A 19,265-nucleotide genomic window follows, 5' to 3' on the forward strand; every position below is an offset into this window, starting at 1 on the left:
GCATTCCGCGCCCGCGGCAAGTCGGGTTTCGGGGTACGCTACCGCCCGCCGGATATTTTGCTCGGGCGAATATTTTGACGGGTAGTCAGTCGGCAAACGGCGCGACTCACGAGCTCGTCTCCATGGCTCGCCCCGTCCCCGAATCGCCGGCGGGCCGTGCTCGCGCCGGCGAGGGGGGTCGTGTTTCCCAGGCGGCGAGTTCAGTATTAAAAATGTAGACGACACGCCGCGGCGGGCGAGCGGTAGAATTATTTGGTTTCCGTGTACCGCTAAACGAGCGGAGAAGGAAAGCGTGCCCGGCCGCAATGTCGACGCGGCGCGGTCACACGCGGGCGCGTTCTGCCGGTGCGCCCGCACGCCGGGGGGCAGCTGCTCGCTCCGCGTTTGGGCCCCTTGTCGGGGGGCGCTGCGGTAGCGATGGACGCTCGCGTGGGGCTGCCGCCGTGGGGCTCCCGCGTGTTTACACTTCTCCCCGCCGGCGGCGTTGTTTGTTGGCGGATCTCTTCAGCTTAAGTGTCTTGGATGCAGACAATGGGCAGAGGTTGACGGGCGGAACACGAAAGATCCACCGCCGGGTAGCCCGGTGGGCACAGCGCGCCCCGCCAGGCCGGTTTGCTTGGAATTAGTGGCCCCCCGATTCCCAGTGGCGATCACAGGCTCCACCGACGATCTCGTCTCTGGCAGGGCCAGCCAGGTTCTGCGAAAGCGAACCTCATCGTCATAATCTCCGCGGGGCATTATTCTTTAGTGCGGAGCGTGAGTTGAGTTCCGAGAGCCGTCTGGAGCCGCCGGACGCGTTACCGTCCGTCCCTCCCCGCTGCAGCAGCATCGGCGTACGTGAAGGGCGACGGCTCCGTCATTGCCCGCTCGTAGAGGAGGTCGTCACCTCGTGATCTCCCTCCCCGTCGTGCGGTGTTCGAACGCGGCCACGTGTGCCGTCCGGTGTCTGCGAGATGAGGAGAAGCCAGCTAGACTACCGGACATGACGACCAGTCGCGGTTCGGATGATGGCTTTGGGATTACGGCGAGGGTGTTTTGATGTTAATATTGTTGTTATTATTTCGGAACGTGCATTGAGATTATTTCGATTGATAAGTCACTTTGTTGTTGAGCTATCAATATGTGGCCAGGTCGCATCTGAAAAATAAGTTAATACCTCAGTGGGCATTGCCTGGTATGATGGGGATGGTTTAGTGTCATCTTTGTGTGTGTTCGGGTAATTTGTTTACCTTTCTTGGACTCCTATCGTGTTTTTGTACTGTTTGTTTTTGCAACGTTCTTACCCGACCCTACTGCACATCTGTGCAAAAGCTCATTGGATTCCTCCAGTCGAAATAATGATTCTGATTCTGAACCCAAGGGTACAATTACCGTGCAAGGAAAAACGACTCCTCCCTACCCCCCCCCCCTCCATGCTCACACAGCCAAGGTCTCGGTTTTCACTCCAGTTGGGAGGTGGGTCAACACAATTGATAGCATTCTACGGAGGTCAAAATACTCTGCTGACACGCGTTGACCATCCAATTCGGTTCCCGCTCACGACCAATAATAGTGGCAAATATCTCAATCGGTCCAGGGCCTCCTCTAGGTCGGCTCGACCTTAGACGAGTACCCGGCGCGCTGCGTAAACATCGCCGCTAGGGAGACGCGGCCGCGCGTGGTGCTGGCCACCCTACCCCTCCGCGCGCCATGACGGCACTCGCCACGAGCGGTCTCTCAAGGCCGCAGGGCGGGGTACGGGACCTTTGTCTTTGTCTGCAGATGGGTGCGTCAACGGCCTGTCGGGGGCCGCCGGTGGAGCCGGGGAGCCGCTGAGGCTCGCGAGGCCCCACGTGTCCGGCCTCGCGCGCAGCCAGGAGCAGAGCAAGGAGAGCCTGCCGAGCCCCCCGGCCCCCCCCCGCCAGCGCCGCCGCCGCCGCCGTCGCCGCCGCCGCCGCCCCCCCTTCCGGGGCCCCGGCGACGCCGCGCCACGCCGGCGCCGAACGGCGCACGCCGCAGCCCAAGCCCCAGCTGCCTCCGCCGCAGCTTCGGCAGCCCTCGCTCACGCCGGTGAGGCCCTCCGCCGACTCGTCGCCCTGGTCCTGGCCCTCGTGCGGCCTGGGGGGGGCGGCGCTGTCGCCGCCGCCGAGGGCTCGGGTTAAGATCCCGTCAGCGAGCAGCCGCCCCCTCCCCCCCCCCATTGAGTCGATGGTTTTGGCCAACAGAGACCCGTAAACCCCAAGCAGTGGAGACTTCGCAGTCTCACACGGACTCGCAGACCTTACGCTGACAACCGCAGGCTCCCATATTAGAAATCTCTCCATGGGCTTGCGCAGAAACCCGTAGGTTCGTACGCTCGCATAGTCGCCGATAGATTCACACGTAGGCGGAGTCATTGACTTGTGATTAAACAGAGTGGTCTCGACCCGGTCGCCAATGACTGCACGAAAAAAAAAACTGTCGCGTTATATTTGGCCTTGCGCTTATTTCTGCACACACTCACCTGCGAGTCGGTGAGCCGTTGAGCCAGTGAGCCGGTGAGCGTTCCTTCCTTCTCTCCTGACGGTCACCCTCAACCCCCCCAACCCCCGTCGTCCGCCCCCTTCCTCGCAGACACAGACGGCCAGCGCGGTGCCCCAGTCGGCAGCCAGCACCCCCGCCCGCCTCGCCACTCCGCCGCAGCCGCGGCCTCAGTCGAGGCCGTCCAGCAACCCCCAGCCGCAGGCGCAGTCCAGGCTGCAGCCGGCGTACAGCAGCGGCATCAGCAGCGTCAACTCCAAGAGGTGCGCCCCGGGGCTGTGCCCCGCCGACGCTGACTTCGGTGACGTCAGCAGCCCGTCGCTCAGTCGGCCCTTAAGCCTAGCGGGCGAGGGTGATGGTTTTGGGTGTACACCAGTCCAGTATTATTCTTCACTAATTTTCGGGGGGGCGGTGGGGGGGGGGGAGATGGGGGCTGGGGGAGGGGCGGTGGGGAGCGGTGGGGAGCGGGGGTGGCACTTTCGCCAATAAGACATCATCAGTGGGAGGGCCGCCGCACATTTGAAACCATTGGGGGTTTGACGGCAGCACGACGATGGGGGGTGTTTTGGGGGCTGCCACGTCAAGGCCCGCGCTGAAGGCCACCAGGGGCCACCAGTGGCCCCGCGGGCCTTGCAACGAAGAACACAGGTGTACACGTTATGGGCTCTTCTTGCGTGGCCGTTTAAAATTGAGAAAAAGGGTAAAGGCGCAGCCCTGCAGTTGCTTGCTTGCGCAACTGCTGCTGGTGGCATGGCCCTCCACGAGAGGAATAAGTAAAGAGAACGCGTACAGTGCGCAGCGCCTCTCTCGCTGCGAGCGCCATCCCCTTGCTGCCAACTCCCTCCACCCTCCGCCAGATCCCACGGCTGCTGCTGCTGCTGCACGGTAAACACACGGCCACCTCCGAGATGTCCCCTCGCCGGTAATCGGCCCTCCTTCCCCACCCTGCCCAGCGGCTCCCAGCCCAGCGCAGACGTTTTATGCATCGTCGTCGTAATCTGCTTCACGTCTTCCTCGTTGAGTTCTCAGTTCTCGGTGCAGTCGGCTCTTCACTTGAAAAGGCGGCCTCTAACTAAATCTGCAAACCGCGGAGGGGAAAACGGCGGCCGCCTCTCTCCCTCTCGCGTGCCAGCGCGCGCGGGCGGGTGTGCGGGCGACTTGGGAGAGCAGGATTGTTACACGTACGCGCTCGCTCTCGCAATCGAGAGCCGCTTTTGCTCAAACAGCCCTGGCAGATGCCCTCGCGAGAGTCCTCCCACCTCCCTCCCAGCGTCAGTGCCGCCGCCACGCGCGTGCTTGCATGCTTGCGTGCTTGCATGCGACGTGGTCTGTCGCGTGTCCTCGTCGGCGCTCGTGCAGCTTTAACGAGCGACGAGCGATCGGATTCATGCCGCGGGGGGCGGGCCCTCCCGAGCCGTCTCCGCTAAGAGCCCAGCGGCCCCCCGCTTCGCCGCCCCCCCCCCCCCCCCGCGTTAGAGGCTCGCCGTCCGAGAAGCGGAACGTCATGCCGCACGACAGCCGCCCCCCCCCCAACACCCCTGTGTCCCCGGCCCTCCGTCCCCCCCCCTCCTCGCCGTGCGCCGCAAAACGACGTTCTCTCACGGTGTCGGTTTTACTAAAACGATGTTTAAGTGGTGGGGGGCGGGGTGGGGGGCGGCTTAGGTTGCTGGGAAGATGCGTCAGTGCGCCGTGATTGGCCGCCACCGGCTTGCGCGAGACATCTCGGTGAGATTTCCCAGTTGTGTTCGGGGCTCCGCCGCCGTGACTGAACGTGCAGCGCCGTCTTTGCTCTGGGCGGTTGTCGAAACGTGAGCACGCAGTGTGATGTTACCAGGCTGCGCGGATGGCGACGACGACGATGACCGTGAAGCTGACGATGAAAGTGGTGAGGGTGTTTTGCTTTGAATAACGTCTCGCGCGATGTGCGCGTGTACCTGCACGCACACTCGCTCGTATCCCGAGCGCGTGTGGGTGGATGAGCGCGTGTGGGTGCGTACGAGTCCGTGAGAGCCACGCTTGTGCTGCCTGACCCCCCCCCCACCCCTCCCCCCACCCGTGCGTCTGCGCAGCAGCCGGAGCAGCACCCCGCTCAAGTACCTGACCCCGCCGGCGCACGCCCACGCGCACCACCGCACGCCCACGCCGAGCCACACGCCCACGCCCTCCCTCTCGCTGCCTTACCCGGGCTACCCCCCGGGGCTGGCGCAGGGCTACGCCGCTCCGCCCACGCGCCAGCACGCCCACCAGCACCCGCACGGCCACCCCCACGGCCACCCGCACCTGGCCGACTTCTCGCCGCACAGCTGCCCGACGCCCCCGCTCAGGCACCCTCACGCGCCTCACCCCGCGGCGGCAATGTTCGCGCCGCCCCCCACGGCCCCGCTCCCGTCGCCCGCCCTGCCCGTGCCCGGTCACCCCTCCAACCCGGCCACCTACTCGCCAGGTGAGTCTCCCCGAGCGGGCCGAGCGAGGCCCGGGGCGGAGGTTGCGGACGCGCGTTTAGGGGGCGGCTGCGTGGCCGGGATGCTGGGCGAGAGAGCGCGGGGTTCTCCCGAGATAATTGTATTTTCGTGCCACAGCTGTCCGAGCCGCCGCTGCGCTCGCGCGCAAGCTGCTGCGGGTGCTCGCGCTGTGTGAGCGACGGCTCCGGGTGGGGGGGGGGGCGAAGGAGGGAGGCAGGGGGGGTGGGTGCTTGATATTTGGCGAGGAAAATTTCTTTACGTTTAGTTTATTGCAGAAGTCGTTTGTGAGATTGCCGTCATTTTAAGAGCGCAATTTTAGCGCATGCCCGATTATCCAATATGTGATTAAATGTACCGATGTAGCGGGCTGTTGTTGGATGCGATGCCACGGTTGTGATTTTACGATGCCTTGTGTGTGAGTAGCGTGTCTCCCTTGCGGGAGCGTGCGGTCGCCTAGCGTTTAAAGACACTGCCGTGAACTCGGCACACGAGCCACGAGCCACGCGCCGCTCTAATTGAACCTCGGTATTTCACGTTTTTGGCTCGAATCGTGTCGGTGGAGGAGAGGAGGAGGCCGCATGCATAAAACGTAAAATATGTAACAGAGACATTTAAAAAAGAATAATAACCTTCACCGTTTACGGAAGAGAACAACCGAATAATCTCGGCCTAAGTCGTTGAACGAGTTTGGATTTTTGATTGGGCAGTGTTTTGATCGTGCATTTTAAATGTTGATAAGAAGTATCAAGAAGCGATGGTAATGACACCATGAGAACATATCAACATATATATATATACCGCGTGCCGGAGTGATCACACACACCACCGCCGGAGAGCCTGCAACCACGGCGCACGACGCTGCTGCCGCCACCATATCGCGGTGCGACTGTTATCTCTCTATTCGAACCAAGGCCCCCCACCCACCGTCCCGCCGGTCCGTCCCTTTGTGCAAATTTCCAATGCCAACGTGGCCACGCGAAGCCCTCTGATAATAACAACGCTTAAATGTTTTAAGACGAACCAAGAATTTGGAACCGACGGAACGAGCGAGCGGGCGGGCGCCGAAATTGCAGGCTCGCCGGGCATGCTGAGCGCTGGCGGCGTGGGCCAGCGAGCGCGCGTGGAGGAGTAACCGCTGCTGCCTGCTGCTGCTGCTGCGCGTCTTGTTGTGTCTTCAGATCACGCCAGCCTGCCACTAGCCTACCTCCAGCCAATCGTGTACTACCAGCGCCAGTTGGAGACTCTGATTGGCTATTTCCCGACTCCTCCTCCTCCTCCTCCACCTCCACCAATCGCATCACACCTGCCTCCTCCTCAGCTGGGCCTTAGCTGCCCGGATCGGGAGTGCAAGGTGAATGCCCTTCTTAGTTTTACTCTCTACCGTCGCGGTCGCCGCTGCTCACGGCTGCCGGTGCCCGTGTGCCCGCGCGGGGCGCCCCGTGTGTGCCTCTTGTTGTTGCAGACCCAGAGCTCCTCCGCCAGGAGCTCAACAGCCGCTTTCTGGCGGCGCACGGCGGCGGCGGCGCCGGCTCGGCGGGCAACCGGGGGGGGCCAACGCCCCCCCCTCCGCCGTCGCAGCACCCGGCCTCCGCGTTGCCGGTGCCGCCGCCGCCGTACTACCGCGCCGAGTTTCACCAGCACCAGCACACGCACCAGCACACCCACCAGCACACGTTCACCCCATTCCCGGGCGCCATCCCGCCCGCCCCCGCGCCAGGCGCCACGGCCGCCGCTTTGCTGCCGGGGGGCCCCATGCCCCCTCCCCCGCCCATCCCGACGCTGGTGTGTGCCCCCTGTCTGGGCTGGATAAGTAAAACACCCCTCCCTCCGCTCCCTCTGCTCCCTCCGCTCCCTCCGCCCCCCCTAGCCCATTCCCTACCTGCCCTCCCCCCCAACCGCCCCATTGCCCCCATCTTCTGGTTCCCTCCTCTCGCTGGCGTGCGAGGGGCAGCCCCTGAGTGAAACTGTGAGCGTGGCCGCGTGTGGCCCACGTGACTGCTGCTGATGCTGTGAAAGAGACTGCTTAGTGGTGTTGGTGTTTGTGTGTGTGCGTGTGGGTTTGTCTGCGTCTACCTTTGTGTGTGTGTCTGTGTGTTTTGGGTTTATGTCAGTGTGTGTGTGTGTCTGGGTTTGTGTCAGTGTCTGTGTATCTTTGTGTGTGTGTGTCTCTGCCGTCTGGGTTTAAGGCAGGGTGTGAGTCAGTGGTTATACGAGTGAGTGTGTGTGGTGTGTCCGTGTTAGTCCGTGTTAGTGCGTGTTAGTGCGTGTTAGTGCGTGTGTCTGTGTGTGTCTGTGTGTGTCTGTGTGTGTCTGTGTGTGTCTGTGTGTGTCTGTGTGTGTCTGTGTGTGTCTGTGTGTGTCCGAGTCGCCGGGTCACTTGTTGCGTCCTGACGGTTCGACCGGCATGGCACTCGTCACCGCCGCTGTTTTTGAAATTTGCTCATTAGCTGCAAGTGCGCTCTCTTGTTTTGCTCATGGAAAAATATACTTGAGGATTAACTGCCGTTTCAATTCCAATAAAGCATCTATTTGTCGTTTTTTATATATATAGTTAATCTGTAATGAACGTATTCCCTTTAAACGCAACGCGCCGGCGGACGCTGACCCGTGTGTTGTCCCTCTCTGCGTCTCGTTGCAGTTCGACAAGTACCCCGCCAAGTTGGACAGCCCCTTCTACCGACCGTCGAGCGTAAGTTCACCTTGTTCCCATCCCTGCCGACGCCAACGTTTGAACTCTGAACTCGATCGCTCGGACCAAAAAACGTTCCCTCTTCCCCCCGCGCGTGCCGGCGCACGGCACGTGGAAGCGGCGGTGGCGCCGTGGGCGGCGGCGGCCGCGGCGGGCGGCGCTGGCGGCGGCCGCCGCGAGTCCGTCCGTGGTTTTGCGCCGGCGCGGGCGGGTTGGTTAACCGCCGCTGCTGCCGCCGTCTCCCTGTGTTTCGCAGTTTTTCCCGCCCTACCACTCAAGCATCCCTGCGATGCCACCGCTCTTCCCGCCTGCTCACTTCGGCTCGCTGCAGGGTGCCTTCCAGCCCAAGGTGCGGGGTCTCTCACCCTCCCCTTGTCACGCCCCCCCCCCCCTTCTCCCTCCGCTCTACCGCCCCTTCCCTTTGTTTGGTTCCGTCTTGGCTTTCCGAATCGCCGTCCCGACAACCGTGATCCCGCACGCCGACCGCCCCGCTCGCCGCGAGCTGCGCGCTTCTGCGGTCTCTTTTCCCCCTTGAGTTGTTTTCAGTTTTTTATGTTTCACGGAGGAGACGCGATTTTCTGCCCTACCGGGGCCATTGCTTACGAGCCACTCCGCGCTCAGCCTCCCGTCCTAGGGGCCCCCTCGCCGCTCGGCGGCGCGCACGCTGCATTTGCCGCGCCCCGGGCTCGACGCAATTTTAGAAAAATCAATACCGAGTGAAATCTCCTTCCTTCCTTCCCTTCCGTAATCACCAACCCCCCCCGCCCCTCCCGCCCCCTCGGCCGCCGGCTGCCGCCACGCGACGTCTCAAATAAATGCATTCAAGACCCAGGGTCTGCGGCGGAAAAACACGGAAACCCGTTTTTTTTGGTTTTAAATGAATACAAAAAACAAACGAAAGCAGGGCCGCCCCCGCTGCTGCGACCGCATCATTCGGTCGGCCACTCGGGGAGCGCCTTGCGTCGGCAGCAGCCGAGCAAAACGCACCCCGATTGTCTGCTTGGGTCGGGTTACCCGTTTCCTGATTGGTTGCGTAGACGGACGGTATCTCAATTACACGTAATTTCATTACGTTTGTAATTTATAATTGGTATCCGAATTACACAGCGCAAAGTAATTGGTCATTCGTATCTAAATTACATTTCCTCCGGTAATTAGTAATGTGAATGTTGTTTGCCCACCTCTTGCTATTTGTCGGGCGGTGCGAGTTTGCTGCCCCCGGTTGTGCGCGGCTGCGGTTAGCGGGGTTCTCGTTCGCGGCCTCGCGGCTCCCGCACGCACACCCTGACCCAGGAGGAGACGGACGATGCGCAGCCCAGAACCAACCACGTGACCCCGTGTGTGACCCCGTGTGTGACCCCTCTGCAGACGGCAAGTCCGATGGACGTAGGCCCGGGCCGGGCGGGGTCGCTGCCATCACACAGCCTGCTGACCAAGGACCCGCGGGTAACAGTTCGCAGCCCGCACGGGGTGACAGCACGCACAGAATACAGACAAAGATCCCCCCTGAAGCCTTAACAGACTCTTGGGGAAAATGCTATTTGCGAGCACCTGTGAAGGCCGGCACAGCACAGGAGGGGGCAAGGGTGGTGGGTTGCCAACACCGTGCCTGGCTGCCTTTGTCTCAACAAGAGACGATAAGCACGGTTGGCTATGTACGGTGTGAAAGAAGTTCAACATACACACCGCACCAAGTGTATAACCTTTAAAGGATGAGTCGACCTTGGGGGGGAGGCCCAGGACCGGTTCAGATCGTCGCTGTTGTTGGTCGTGAGCGGGAATCGGATTCGGGTCGCCGGGTTCGTAGCGCAGCGCGCTAACCGCTGCTACACCTCTCCCCCACGTACTTGCACGCACGAGCCTCACGAATTACAACGCCCGCACCGGGCCAACCGGAGCGGCTGATGTGCTTTAAGCGTCGCCTTTTCTCTCCTCCCACCCCTACGTTCCCCCACCCCCCTCCACCCCCCGACAGCTGACGGATCCGTTTAGACAAACGCTCAAGGTGAGCCGCTCTCGCGTCGCTGTGCACCACACCGCTCGCTCACGCGACTCTCGCGCCACGCGGTGGGGGGAGGGGGGAGTGCACGCGCCCACCATTGTCGAGTTGAGGTTTAACGTTGCTCGTCTTGCTGTGTGTGTGTGTGGGTACGTGTCGCCTGCAGAAGCCCGGCAAGTGGTGCGCTGCCCACGTGCATATCGCCTGGCTCATTTACCACCAGCAGCAGAAAGCCAAGGTCAGCGCAGCCGTTTAAATAGACGTCTCGATTTGACGCCGCTGTCCCCAGAGTCTCTACACCCCTGCCCATGCCCTCTCCTCGCTCTTACCCCCCCTCTCCCCACGAGCACTCCCTGCCCATGTTCAAGTCCAGGCTATGTTTAGACGGCGTATAGAAATCCGCGCGGCGCTGCGTTGTTGTGCTGTGTTCGCACGACGCAGGGTTGTGGGTAGCCGGGAGCGTTCCGTGTACTCGCCGCACCGACCGGCACGAGGTAACAGATCGCTTGACACTCGCCGTGCCGCGCGATCCCTGTGGGGAAAATTACCGACGCGCCTCCGGCCGGCGTTGCGGCTGGACGACGAATGATACGACGAATGATAACGGCGGTCCCTTCCCCCGCACGGCCAAGCCCTGCCTGGGTGACGTCGTGCGTCCGCGGGCTGTCTTTTACTTCCAAATAAAGCGCGCGAGTTGAATAATTATTAACGAGGGAGCCGCGACGCACGCAGAGCCAGCGCCATTCCGAGACGTACGCTTCTCGTTGCCCCCCTTGCCGCAAAACCTTATCGCACGCGGACGTTATGTTACGCTCGTACGTTACGTTCACACCTAGTATTAAGGGGCCATTGCAGCAAACGAGTCGGAACGTTTCGTGCCGAGTCCTGCCTGACCTTCGACCTCTTGACCCGTCGTGCAGGCGCTGCACAGCGACCCTCACAAGCTGGACCTGGGCCTCAAGCCTGAGCTGCTGGGCCCTGCCGGCCGGCCCGGCATCCCTGGGCTCTTCCCCGGGTACCCGCACCCTGCCGACCTGGCACGGCCCGGCGCTCTCTTCTCCACGCCCGGCGGGCCTCCGGCGAACCCCTTTGGTGTGCCGCCCCCGCAACACAACAGCTTCCTCAGCCCACCCGGTCACCTCGGTGAGTGCAGCCCGCCACCTCCCTGTGTCGCCCGGTGGTAACAACAACAACAACTACTGCAGTAGCAGCAACGACAAGGACAGCGACCGTCGGGAACGTTTGTTGTTCGTGCCGTTCTCACAGCAGCAATTCTCTCGCGAGGGGAGGCCACGTCGGCGCTGTATTTCACGGGCGGGTGTAGTCGGCCAGTAGGAGCCGATGTCGCTCTTTGGTTTTACCCAATTGCGGAATCTCGGGGTCATTTTTCAAACGATGGCAAATTCGGAGCGCGACGCCGGCAACACGTGGCCCACTCTCTCGGGCGTCGCCGCGGTAGCCGCGCTCGCGTCCGTGTGATTCGCCGCCCCCGCGCCTGTCCCCGCCCTCACCACCCCCACCCCCCCCTCACCCCCCCAACCCCACCACCAGCGGTGGACCCCTTCGGCCGGCCGAGCGGATTCACTGGACTCGGCAACCTGAGCACGAGCGCGTTCGGGGGCCTGGGGAACCCCACGCTGGGTGAGAACGCCTTCTTTCCGTCGTTGTGGTTGCAAAGTGCCGCGCTGCACAGAGCTGCACTACATAGGGCAACACCGTTCCAAAACACGTTCGGTAATGACGCACCGCGCGGCAAACGCACCACACACCGCGCGCACGCACACCCCACGCACGCGCGCACACGGCAGTACGCCACGCTGGGTCATGCCGTGCGTACGGCAACACAGCAGCATCAGCGTCACAGCGCGCGCGCACAGCACGCCGTACACAATACGCCACGCACACAGCAATGCGTCACACGGGTGCACCATCACGCCGCACTCAGCAGCAGCACATTATACAGACAGCAACACCCCACACACCACACCGCACACACCACACCACACACCAAACAACACACCATACACTACACAGCATCACGCTATACTCAGCAACACGTCCATCAACACGTCCATCGCCCACCCTTTTGGCCTCACCCCCCCTCCCTCCCGATACGTTCCTTTCATTGGCTACCATAGTCTGATGAGCTCCCCCCTCCCTCTCCCTCCCCCCTCAACTCGCTTTTAAGGGATTACATCTTGAATCATTGCCTCACTTGATACAGCTAATCTGGCTGTGACGGTCCCACCTGATGACGGAGACTTGTGTTGCCTCCGAAACGTCGTGATTTTTGTTTTTATTTTATTTTACTTTCTACGTGACTTTACCGAAAAAAACCTAAGAAGATGACACCTTAACACGTCACGCACAACACACAATACACCGTACACACATTAACACATCACACACCACACACAATACAGCATACACACATTAACACGACACACACCACACACAATACACCGTACACACATCAACACGACACACACCACACACAATACACCGTACACACATTAACACGTCACGCACAACACACAACACACCCTACACACATTAACACATCACACACCACACACAATACACCGTACACACATTAACACATCACACACCACACACAATACACCGTACACACATTAACACGTCACACACCACACACACCACACCGTACACACATTAACACGTTTCACACCACACACAATACACCGTACACACATTAACACATCACACACCACACACATATACACCGTACACACATTAACACATCACACACCACACACAATACACCGTACACACATTAACACGTCACACACCACACACACCACACCGTACACACATTAACACGTTTCACACCACACACAATACACCGTACACACATTAACACATCACACACCACACACAATACACCGTACACACATTAACACGACACACACCACACACAATACACCGTACACACATTAACACATCACACACCACACACAATACACCGTACACACATTAACACGTCACACACCACACACAATACACCGTACACACATTAACACATCACACACCACACACAATACACCGTACACACATTAACACATCACACACCACACACAATACACCGTACACACATTAACACGATACACACCACACACAATACACCGTACACACATTAACACATCACACACCACACACAATACACCGTACACACATTAACACGTCACACACCACACACACCACACCGTACACACATTAACACGTTTCACACCACACACAATACACCGTACACACATTAACACATCACACACCACACACAATACACCGTACACACATTAACACGTCACACACCACACACACCACACCGTACACACATTAACACGTTTCACACCACACACAATACACCGTACACACATTAACACATCACACACCACACACAATACACCGGACACACATTAACACGACACACACCACACACAATACACCGTACACACATTAACACGACACACACCACACACAATGTACGTACAACACAACAATCGCTCAGCATCACACCGTACACAGCAACACATCGCACAGCATTACGATGTACACAGCAACACATGGCAGAGGATCACACCACACAATGTCGCACTACACATTGACACAGCACAACACGTGATAATACACCGCACGGCATCACACCACACCTCGGCACACACCGCACCACACCCTACCGCAGCGCACCACACGATATGCTCGACGCTGTCGCCAAACTCCTGCACCAGCGCACCGACTTTCAATCCGAGTAAAGATGAAGCACGCATCACCGCTTGCTCATCGCTAAGAGAAATCCCCATCACGTGCGTGTCTCTCCGTCCCTTCCTCTGTGGCCTCCCGTAGCCTCCAGCAGCGCGCTGTTCGGCGCCAAGGAGGGCCCGCCGTTCCCGGGCTTCTCGAACCCCCACGAGCCGTGGAACCGGCTGCACCGCACGCCGCCCTCCTTCCCCACGCCGCCGCCCTGGCCCAAGCCGGGCGACGCGCCCGAGCGCAGCTCTTCGGCGAGCCAAGAGCGGGAGCGCGAGCGGGACAGGGAGCGCGAGAGGGAGCGGGAGCGCGAGAGGGAGCGCGAGAGAGAGCGGGAGCGGAGCCAGGATCGCGAGCGCAGCAACGCGGCGGCCGTGGCGGCGGCCGCGGCGGCCGCGGCGGCCGCGGCGGCCGCGGGCGGCGGCGAGCAGCACGGCTCACGAGAGGGAGCGCAACGGCGGCCTGTCGGGCCACGAGAGGGAGCGCAGCCACTCGGCGAGCGCGGACAGAGATCGGGGAGGCCACCTCGCTGGCGCGGACAGGGAGAGGGCGCAGCCGGCCGGCGCGCCGGACAGGGAGCGCAGCTCTTCGGCCAACGCCGAGCGCGAGAGAGGCCAGATGATCCCCGCGCAGGCGAGGGAGCGGCCGTTCCCCGGCCACGGAGAGAGGGAGCACGGCCAGGAGAGGGAACGCGGTCACGAGAAGGAGCGCTGCTCGCAGCCGGCCAATCACGACAGGGAAAGGTCGTCCGCCGTGCCCAATCACGACAGGGAGCGCCCTTCGCTGGCCAATCAGGAGAGGGAACGTGGGTCGGCGCCGCCGCCCATGGCCCTCCCGGAGAGGGAGAGAATCGGCCTGCCCACGCTGGCCAATCAGGAGAGAGGAGACGTCGAAAAACGTGACCTTGGCTTCAGCAAGGATGACAAGGAGAGAGAAAGGTAAAAATAATGGCCGTTACTTCAGAAATGGTGATGTGGTTCAATTGATTTGAATCTAAATTAAATCGCTGATGTAAATATAACTGCAGTGATGAGTATGTGATGCACGGCGAGTGATGGCATGGCGTCGTTTGCCCTACCCCCTCACCTCCCCCGCCCCACCCCGGCAGGGACGCTTGCGAGCGCGGCCGCATCCCGAGCCGGCCGTCGCCGATGGCGACGTCGCGGACGCCTCCCTTCCCCGGCTACGACGGACTGCGGGAGGCCGAGCGGCCGCGCGCCGACCTGCCCGAGCGCCAGGGCGGCGTTCCCGAGCCGCCCGACAGGCCCTCGGGCCGCGGTGGCGGCGACCGGGAGGCGCCCCCCCGACATCCGGAAAGACGGCCTCACCGCCGCCGTGGCGTCCGCCGCTCCGTCCCTTGAGACACGGCCCAAGGAGGAGGCGACGTCGCCCACGGAGGGGAGAGTCGGCCCGGCCGAGTCGCGGGCCAAGGAGGCGACGATGGCGGCGCCGTCCTCGCGCGAGAGCCACGGCGACAAGCGCAACGGGGACGACGGCGGCGGCGGCGCCGCGCTCGGCGGCCGCGCCCGCTGCATCTCGCCGTTCTGCCGCCCCCACGGGGCCGCGCTGCCCGGGCCGAGCGGGCCAGACGCCGCGGCCGCGGCGGCGGCGTCCGGGCGGCAGAGCGGCGGCGCTGAGAGGCGGGCGCAGCCGTTCGTGTCGGGACTGGGAGAGCTGCAGCGCGTCAAGGAGGAGCGCAAGGAGGAGAGCGAGACGCAGCACTCGCTGGGCGCCGCGGCCATCATCACCAGCAGCGGCGGCGCGGGGCCCGGCGTCGCCTCCTTCGTGGGCGCCCGTCCCGGCGACCCGTACCACCACCTGGCGGCCGGGCTGCCCCCGCAGTCTCACCCGCTGCCGCCCAGCTCCGGCATGCTGAGCGGCTCGCACTCCTCCAACCTGGCGCTGCTCGACCGCACGCGCCTGCTGTCGGCGGCCACGGGCGTGGGCCAGGGCCACTACCTGGGCATGCCCCACCTGGGCCTCCAGAGCCGCGACCCGCGGTTCCCGCCGCAGCACGCGCAGCACCACAACCACAACCACCACCCGCAGCAGCCCCCCCAGCACCAGCAGCAGCACCACCCCATGATGAACCCGCCGCCGCCCTGGGTGGACGCCAGCGCGTTCCGCGACCCCTACAGGCTGGGCCTCGACCTCTCGGGCCTGCCGGGCGCGCACCGTTTCCCCGGGCCGTCGCACGCGGCGGCGGTGGCGGCCGCGGCGGCGGCGGCCGCCGGCGGCTTCTACGGCGCCGAGAGCTACCGGGACCGCGAGCCGCACGACTACAACAACCTGCTGGAGGTGCGGCGGGGCGAGGCGGAGCGCGACGAGCGGGAGAGGCTGCAGTCGTTCCGCGACGACCTGGAGCGGGCGCGCGCCACCCAGCACGCGCTGCGCAACCCGTCCGCGGCGGCCGCAGCCGCGGCGGCGGTGGCCGCGGCCGGCATGGACCCTCTCGCCGGCGCGCATTACCACCCGCACCACCACCAGGGCTTCCTGTCGCCGCTCGGCCCGCTGCACTACCCCGGCTCCAGGCCCGGCCTGCCGCACGGCATGCACAACGGCTTCCTGAGCGGACCCGGCGGTGTGCCGGGAGGGGGCAAGCCCGCCTCGCTCGCGCCGCCGATGCCGCCGCAGCCGCAGCCGCCGTCGGCGTCGGCGGCCGCCATGGGGGGGCCCCCGCCGCTCATCCCCACGGGGGTGTCACACCCGATGTCCCCGCGGCAGCCCGCGGCGCTCACGCCCCTGGGGGAGCCCAGCGACCGCTCGCCTTCGCGCAAGGAGGTGGAGGCGCGGTGAGCGCCGCTCGGCTGCCGCCGCCAGCGGAGCCGGTTAGGTTTTAGTTTCGTGTGTAATGGATAACGATCGTCGCACCAACTTCGCCTTGGGCCGGCACAGCCGGCCGGCTTTGCCGTGCGAGCGGCCTGCCGGCGGGCGGGCCGGGCCCCGCTCGGCAACAGATGCAGGCCGGTGAGGTTCATCAAAGTTGGAACTAGATCCGTGACTTTTAATTTAAGGAACGCTCAGCTCTTGATAAGTTACACATCCGACAGGAATTATTTGTGCACTTTGGCGGCAAGCAAAAATGATGGTGGTGATGATGATGATATAAAATTAATACCGTTAGGAATAATATCATTTTAATAAGGATAATAATAACGTGCACGTCTCGGCGGATGTGGAGACGCGACGATGGAGCGGGGGGTGGGGAGCCCTCGGGACTGCCGAGAGGTGCGGTCTCCCCCCGTCCCGCGGAATTTTTTCCGGACATCGCACGGCCAATTGGAGACGACACATCCCGCGCACGCCTCTCATCCCCCACCCCCACGGGCACGCAACCGCGGGGGAAGATTCCGAGATGGTGAACTCGAGAGCAAGTCCGACGGAGTCCGGGGAGGAACGTTCGCAAAGCTGTGGGACGATCGCCTCCGGAGAGAGAGAGAGACCCTCTCGGCCCCATGAGAAACAAAACAAACAAACGAAAAAAAATCTACAACAAATGGAAGCGTATATTTATTTTGAAGAAAGAAAGAAAAAACAAAAACCACGACGGCCCGCGTGGGAATTCGTCGCGCGAGGAGAGAGATTGAATGCGTTTTGCGCGGCGATTATCGAGTCGTTGCGAGGGGCGTCTCTGGGGCCTCCCCAACGGCGATGGGCTGAAGCTTCTCGAGCCCCGTGGCGACGCGCGCGGTGAACCCGAGCGGCGGAGGGCGTGAATAATCGGCCGTCTGTCGGGAACACGGGCGGCGGGGGTGGGTCTGGTCGCCAGGGCGCGGCGCGGAGGAACGAGCGGAGCGCGCGACGGCCGTGACCGTGGCGGCGGCTGCCTCCCCCCACCACCGATTTCAGAAACGAGCGGATGTTGTTTTGTCTTCTCCGATGCCGTGCGGCGCCATTCTCGCTTCGTCACGACGGCAGGAACTGGCTTCGTCCCTGCAACGCGGCTGTGGTCCCGCCGGAGTCTGCCGCAGTCGACACACGTGGCTTTAGTTTCTTTTTTTTCTTTTTGTTGTCGCTATTGTTATCGATACTATAATTATCAATTAATTACCCATGGCAAAACATCACGCGCTTTGGCGGAAAGGGAGACACGAGGCGCGGCGTCACACTCTACACGGGGCCCCGAGGGTCGGTCTGTTGCGGCCTTGTCTACTCCAGTTGGGGTCGGGGGGGGGGGGGCATTGTGGGGTCTAGTCTTGGCTTGGGTCGGGCTATGGGTCTATCCGAGTCTGGCCTGGGTCCGGTCTGGTCTGGTGGTGGGGGTCTTATATCTGGCCTGGGTTTGGCCTGGGTCTTGTTTGGCCAGTGTCTGATGGGAAAAGGGGTGGGGGGGGTGGATTGAATCTAGTCTGGATCTGGCTTTTGTGACTGCTGGGAGCATCATGGGGCAGATTGTTTGAATCTACTGCATCTGTGTGAGATTCCTTGAGCGAGGCCACGGCGGGAAGTCACCGGATAGCAACGCACACGACGAACGGGTGGATTGACGGTGCGCGGATCGTTGCCCGCACGGGCAAGCCCTGGCTCTCCTCGCCCGCTTCAATCTCCGACACGGGAGTATTTTTCGAAGCGGAGTGCGTGGCTTCATTATACGCACGCCGGCTCTCGGGTTAATTGTGAATTTCACTGTAACTGTTGCAGCGCTTTTCTTTTCTCGTTTGTACGCTAAGGTGAGAAGAAGTGTTACCCAAGTGTGAAGCGTAAAAATTGGGGAGAGGGAGGAGCGAGTGGCGGGGGGGGGTGGGTTAAAGAAACAAAAAACGAGGAGACACAAAAAAATACGAAAAAAAAATGTATTTCCTGTATTTAAAATCGCTATTATTTATCATCATGTGTATTTCTCAAAGTCTTTCAAGGATGTCTGTAAAGTTGAACATTTATACCAGGAGGTGGGCGGGCGAATTCTGTGTCGCCTGCGTGCCCGATGCCCACATCCCCACTCTGTACACTCTGCTATTTTATATGCAATCTGACCTTCGTCAAATCTCCCAATGTGCTGTGTAAATATACTTTACCCATAATCCCACTAACCCGCCTCCCACCTTAACACCCACACCCTCTAAGAGTTTGTCCCTTCTCTCTCTCTCTGCCCCCCCCCTCCGCCCCCCACCGTTTCTGTAAAGAATCACTGTCTTATAGAAATACTGAGGATAAATACAAGTACGTTTTGAAACTGACGCTTGGCTCGTGCATGCTTTGTTTGGTGCCCCCCCCCCCCGGTCCCACCCTACTCGCGTGTTTGTTGCTGCGCCCTTTGACGACCGAACACCCGGCCAGGGTAGCCAAGCAACCCCCCGGGTTATTTAGTTCCACGTGGGGCCAGGTGTTCACGCGGAGAGAGATAAGCAGGCAGGTACATGGGGCGGCTGTATATTCGTGTAAACGTGCGGCCACGTGATTAGGTGGCTGGATGATCATGTAACCAGGCAATATTGCATCCAGGCAGGCTTCAGTGCCAAGTAACCGCGTGTCCACCTGAGTAGGGATCCTGGGAGCCAGGGTGGCATCACCATTCTGCCCATCGCAAGACAACTGAAATGCGATACCAGCGTGTTAATCAAAACATTCGAATTTCACAATCATGCATTTCAGGGTGGTTCAACGCAAAGCACGTGTGTGTGTGTGTGTGCACGATTGCTCTGGTTTGGTAGGCGCATGTGCGTAGCTGTGACGGTGCGGGTGTGCGGTGGTGATGGTGCGTGTGTGTGCGGTTGTGACGGTGCGTGTGTGTGCAGTTGTGACGGTGCGTGCGTGTGCGGTGGTGACGGTGCGTGAGTGTGTGGTGCATCCACTGGTTGTGAGCGTCCCACCGGTCAGCGCGCTACCCCGAGGCCCGCTGTCAAGTGACAGG

The 19,265-nt window shown here is 61.5% G+C and overlaps 1 protein-coding gene across 1 annotated transcript; it reads left to right on the forward strand.

Annotated features, from left to right (window-relative positions):
• The first annotated feature begins 305 nt into the window (after window positions 1-305).
• Window positions 306-18,591, forward strand: LOC144719643 (uncharacterized). Its single transcript, XM_078595779.1, has 14 exons — window positions 306-411; window positions 1,817-2,049; window positions 2,593-2,762; window positions 4,572-4,942; window positions 6,424-6,743; window positions 7,600-7,650; window positions 7,907-7,999; window positions 9,019-9,096; window positions 9,626-9,655; window positions 9,816-9,887; window positions 10,570-10,792; window positions 11,201-11,290; window positions 13,511-14,312; window positions 14,467-18,591. Exons 1-14 carry the CDS (start codon window positions 306-308, stop codon window positions 16,208-16,210), a joined length of 4,383 nt encoding a protein of 1,460 aa, XP_078451905.1. The 3' UTR covers window positions 16,211-18,591.
• Window positions 18,592-19,265: the final 674 nt, after the last annotated feature.

This window comes from Lampetra planeri, chromosome 6 (genome assembly GCF_965212315.1).
Source record: "Lampetra planeri chromosome 6, kcLamPlan1.2.h2, whole genome shotgun sequence".
In the NCBI taxonomy this organism is placed as follows: Eukaryota; Metazoa; Chordata; class Hyperoartia; order Petromyzontiformes; family Petromyzontidae; genus Lampetra; species Lampetra planeri.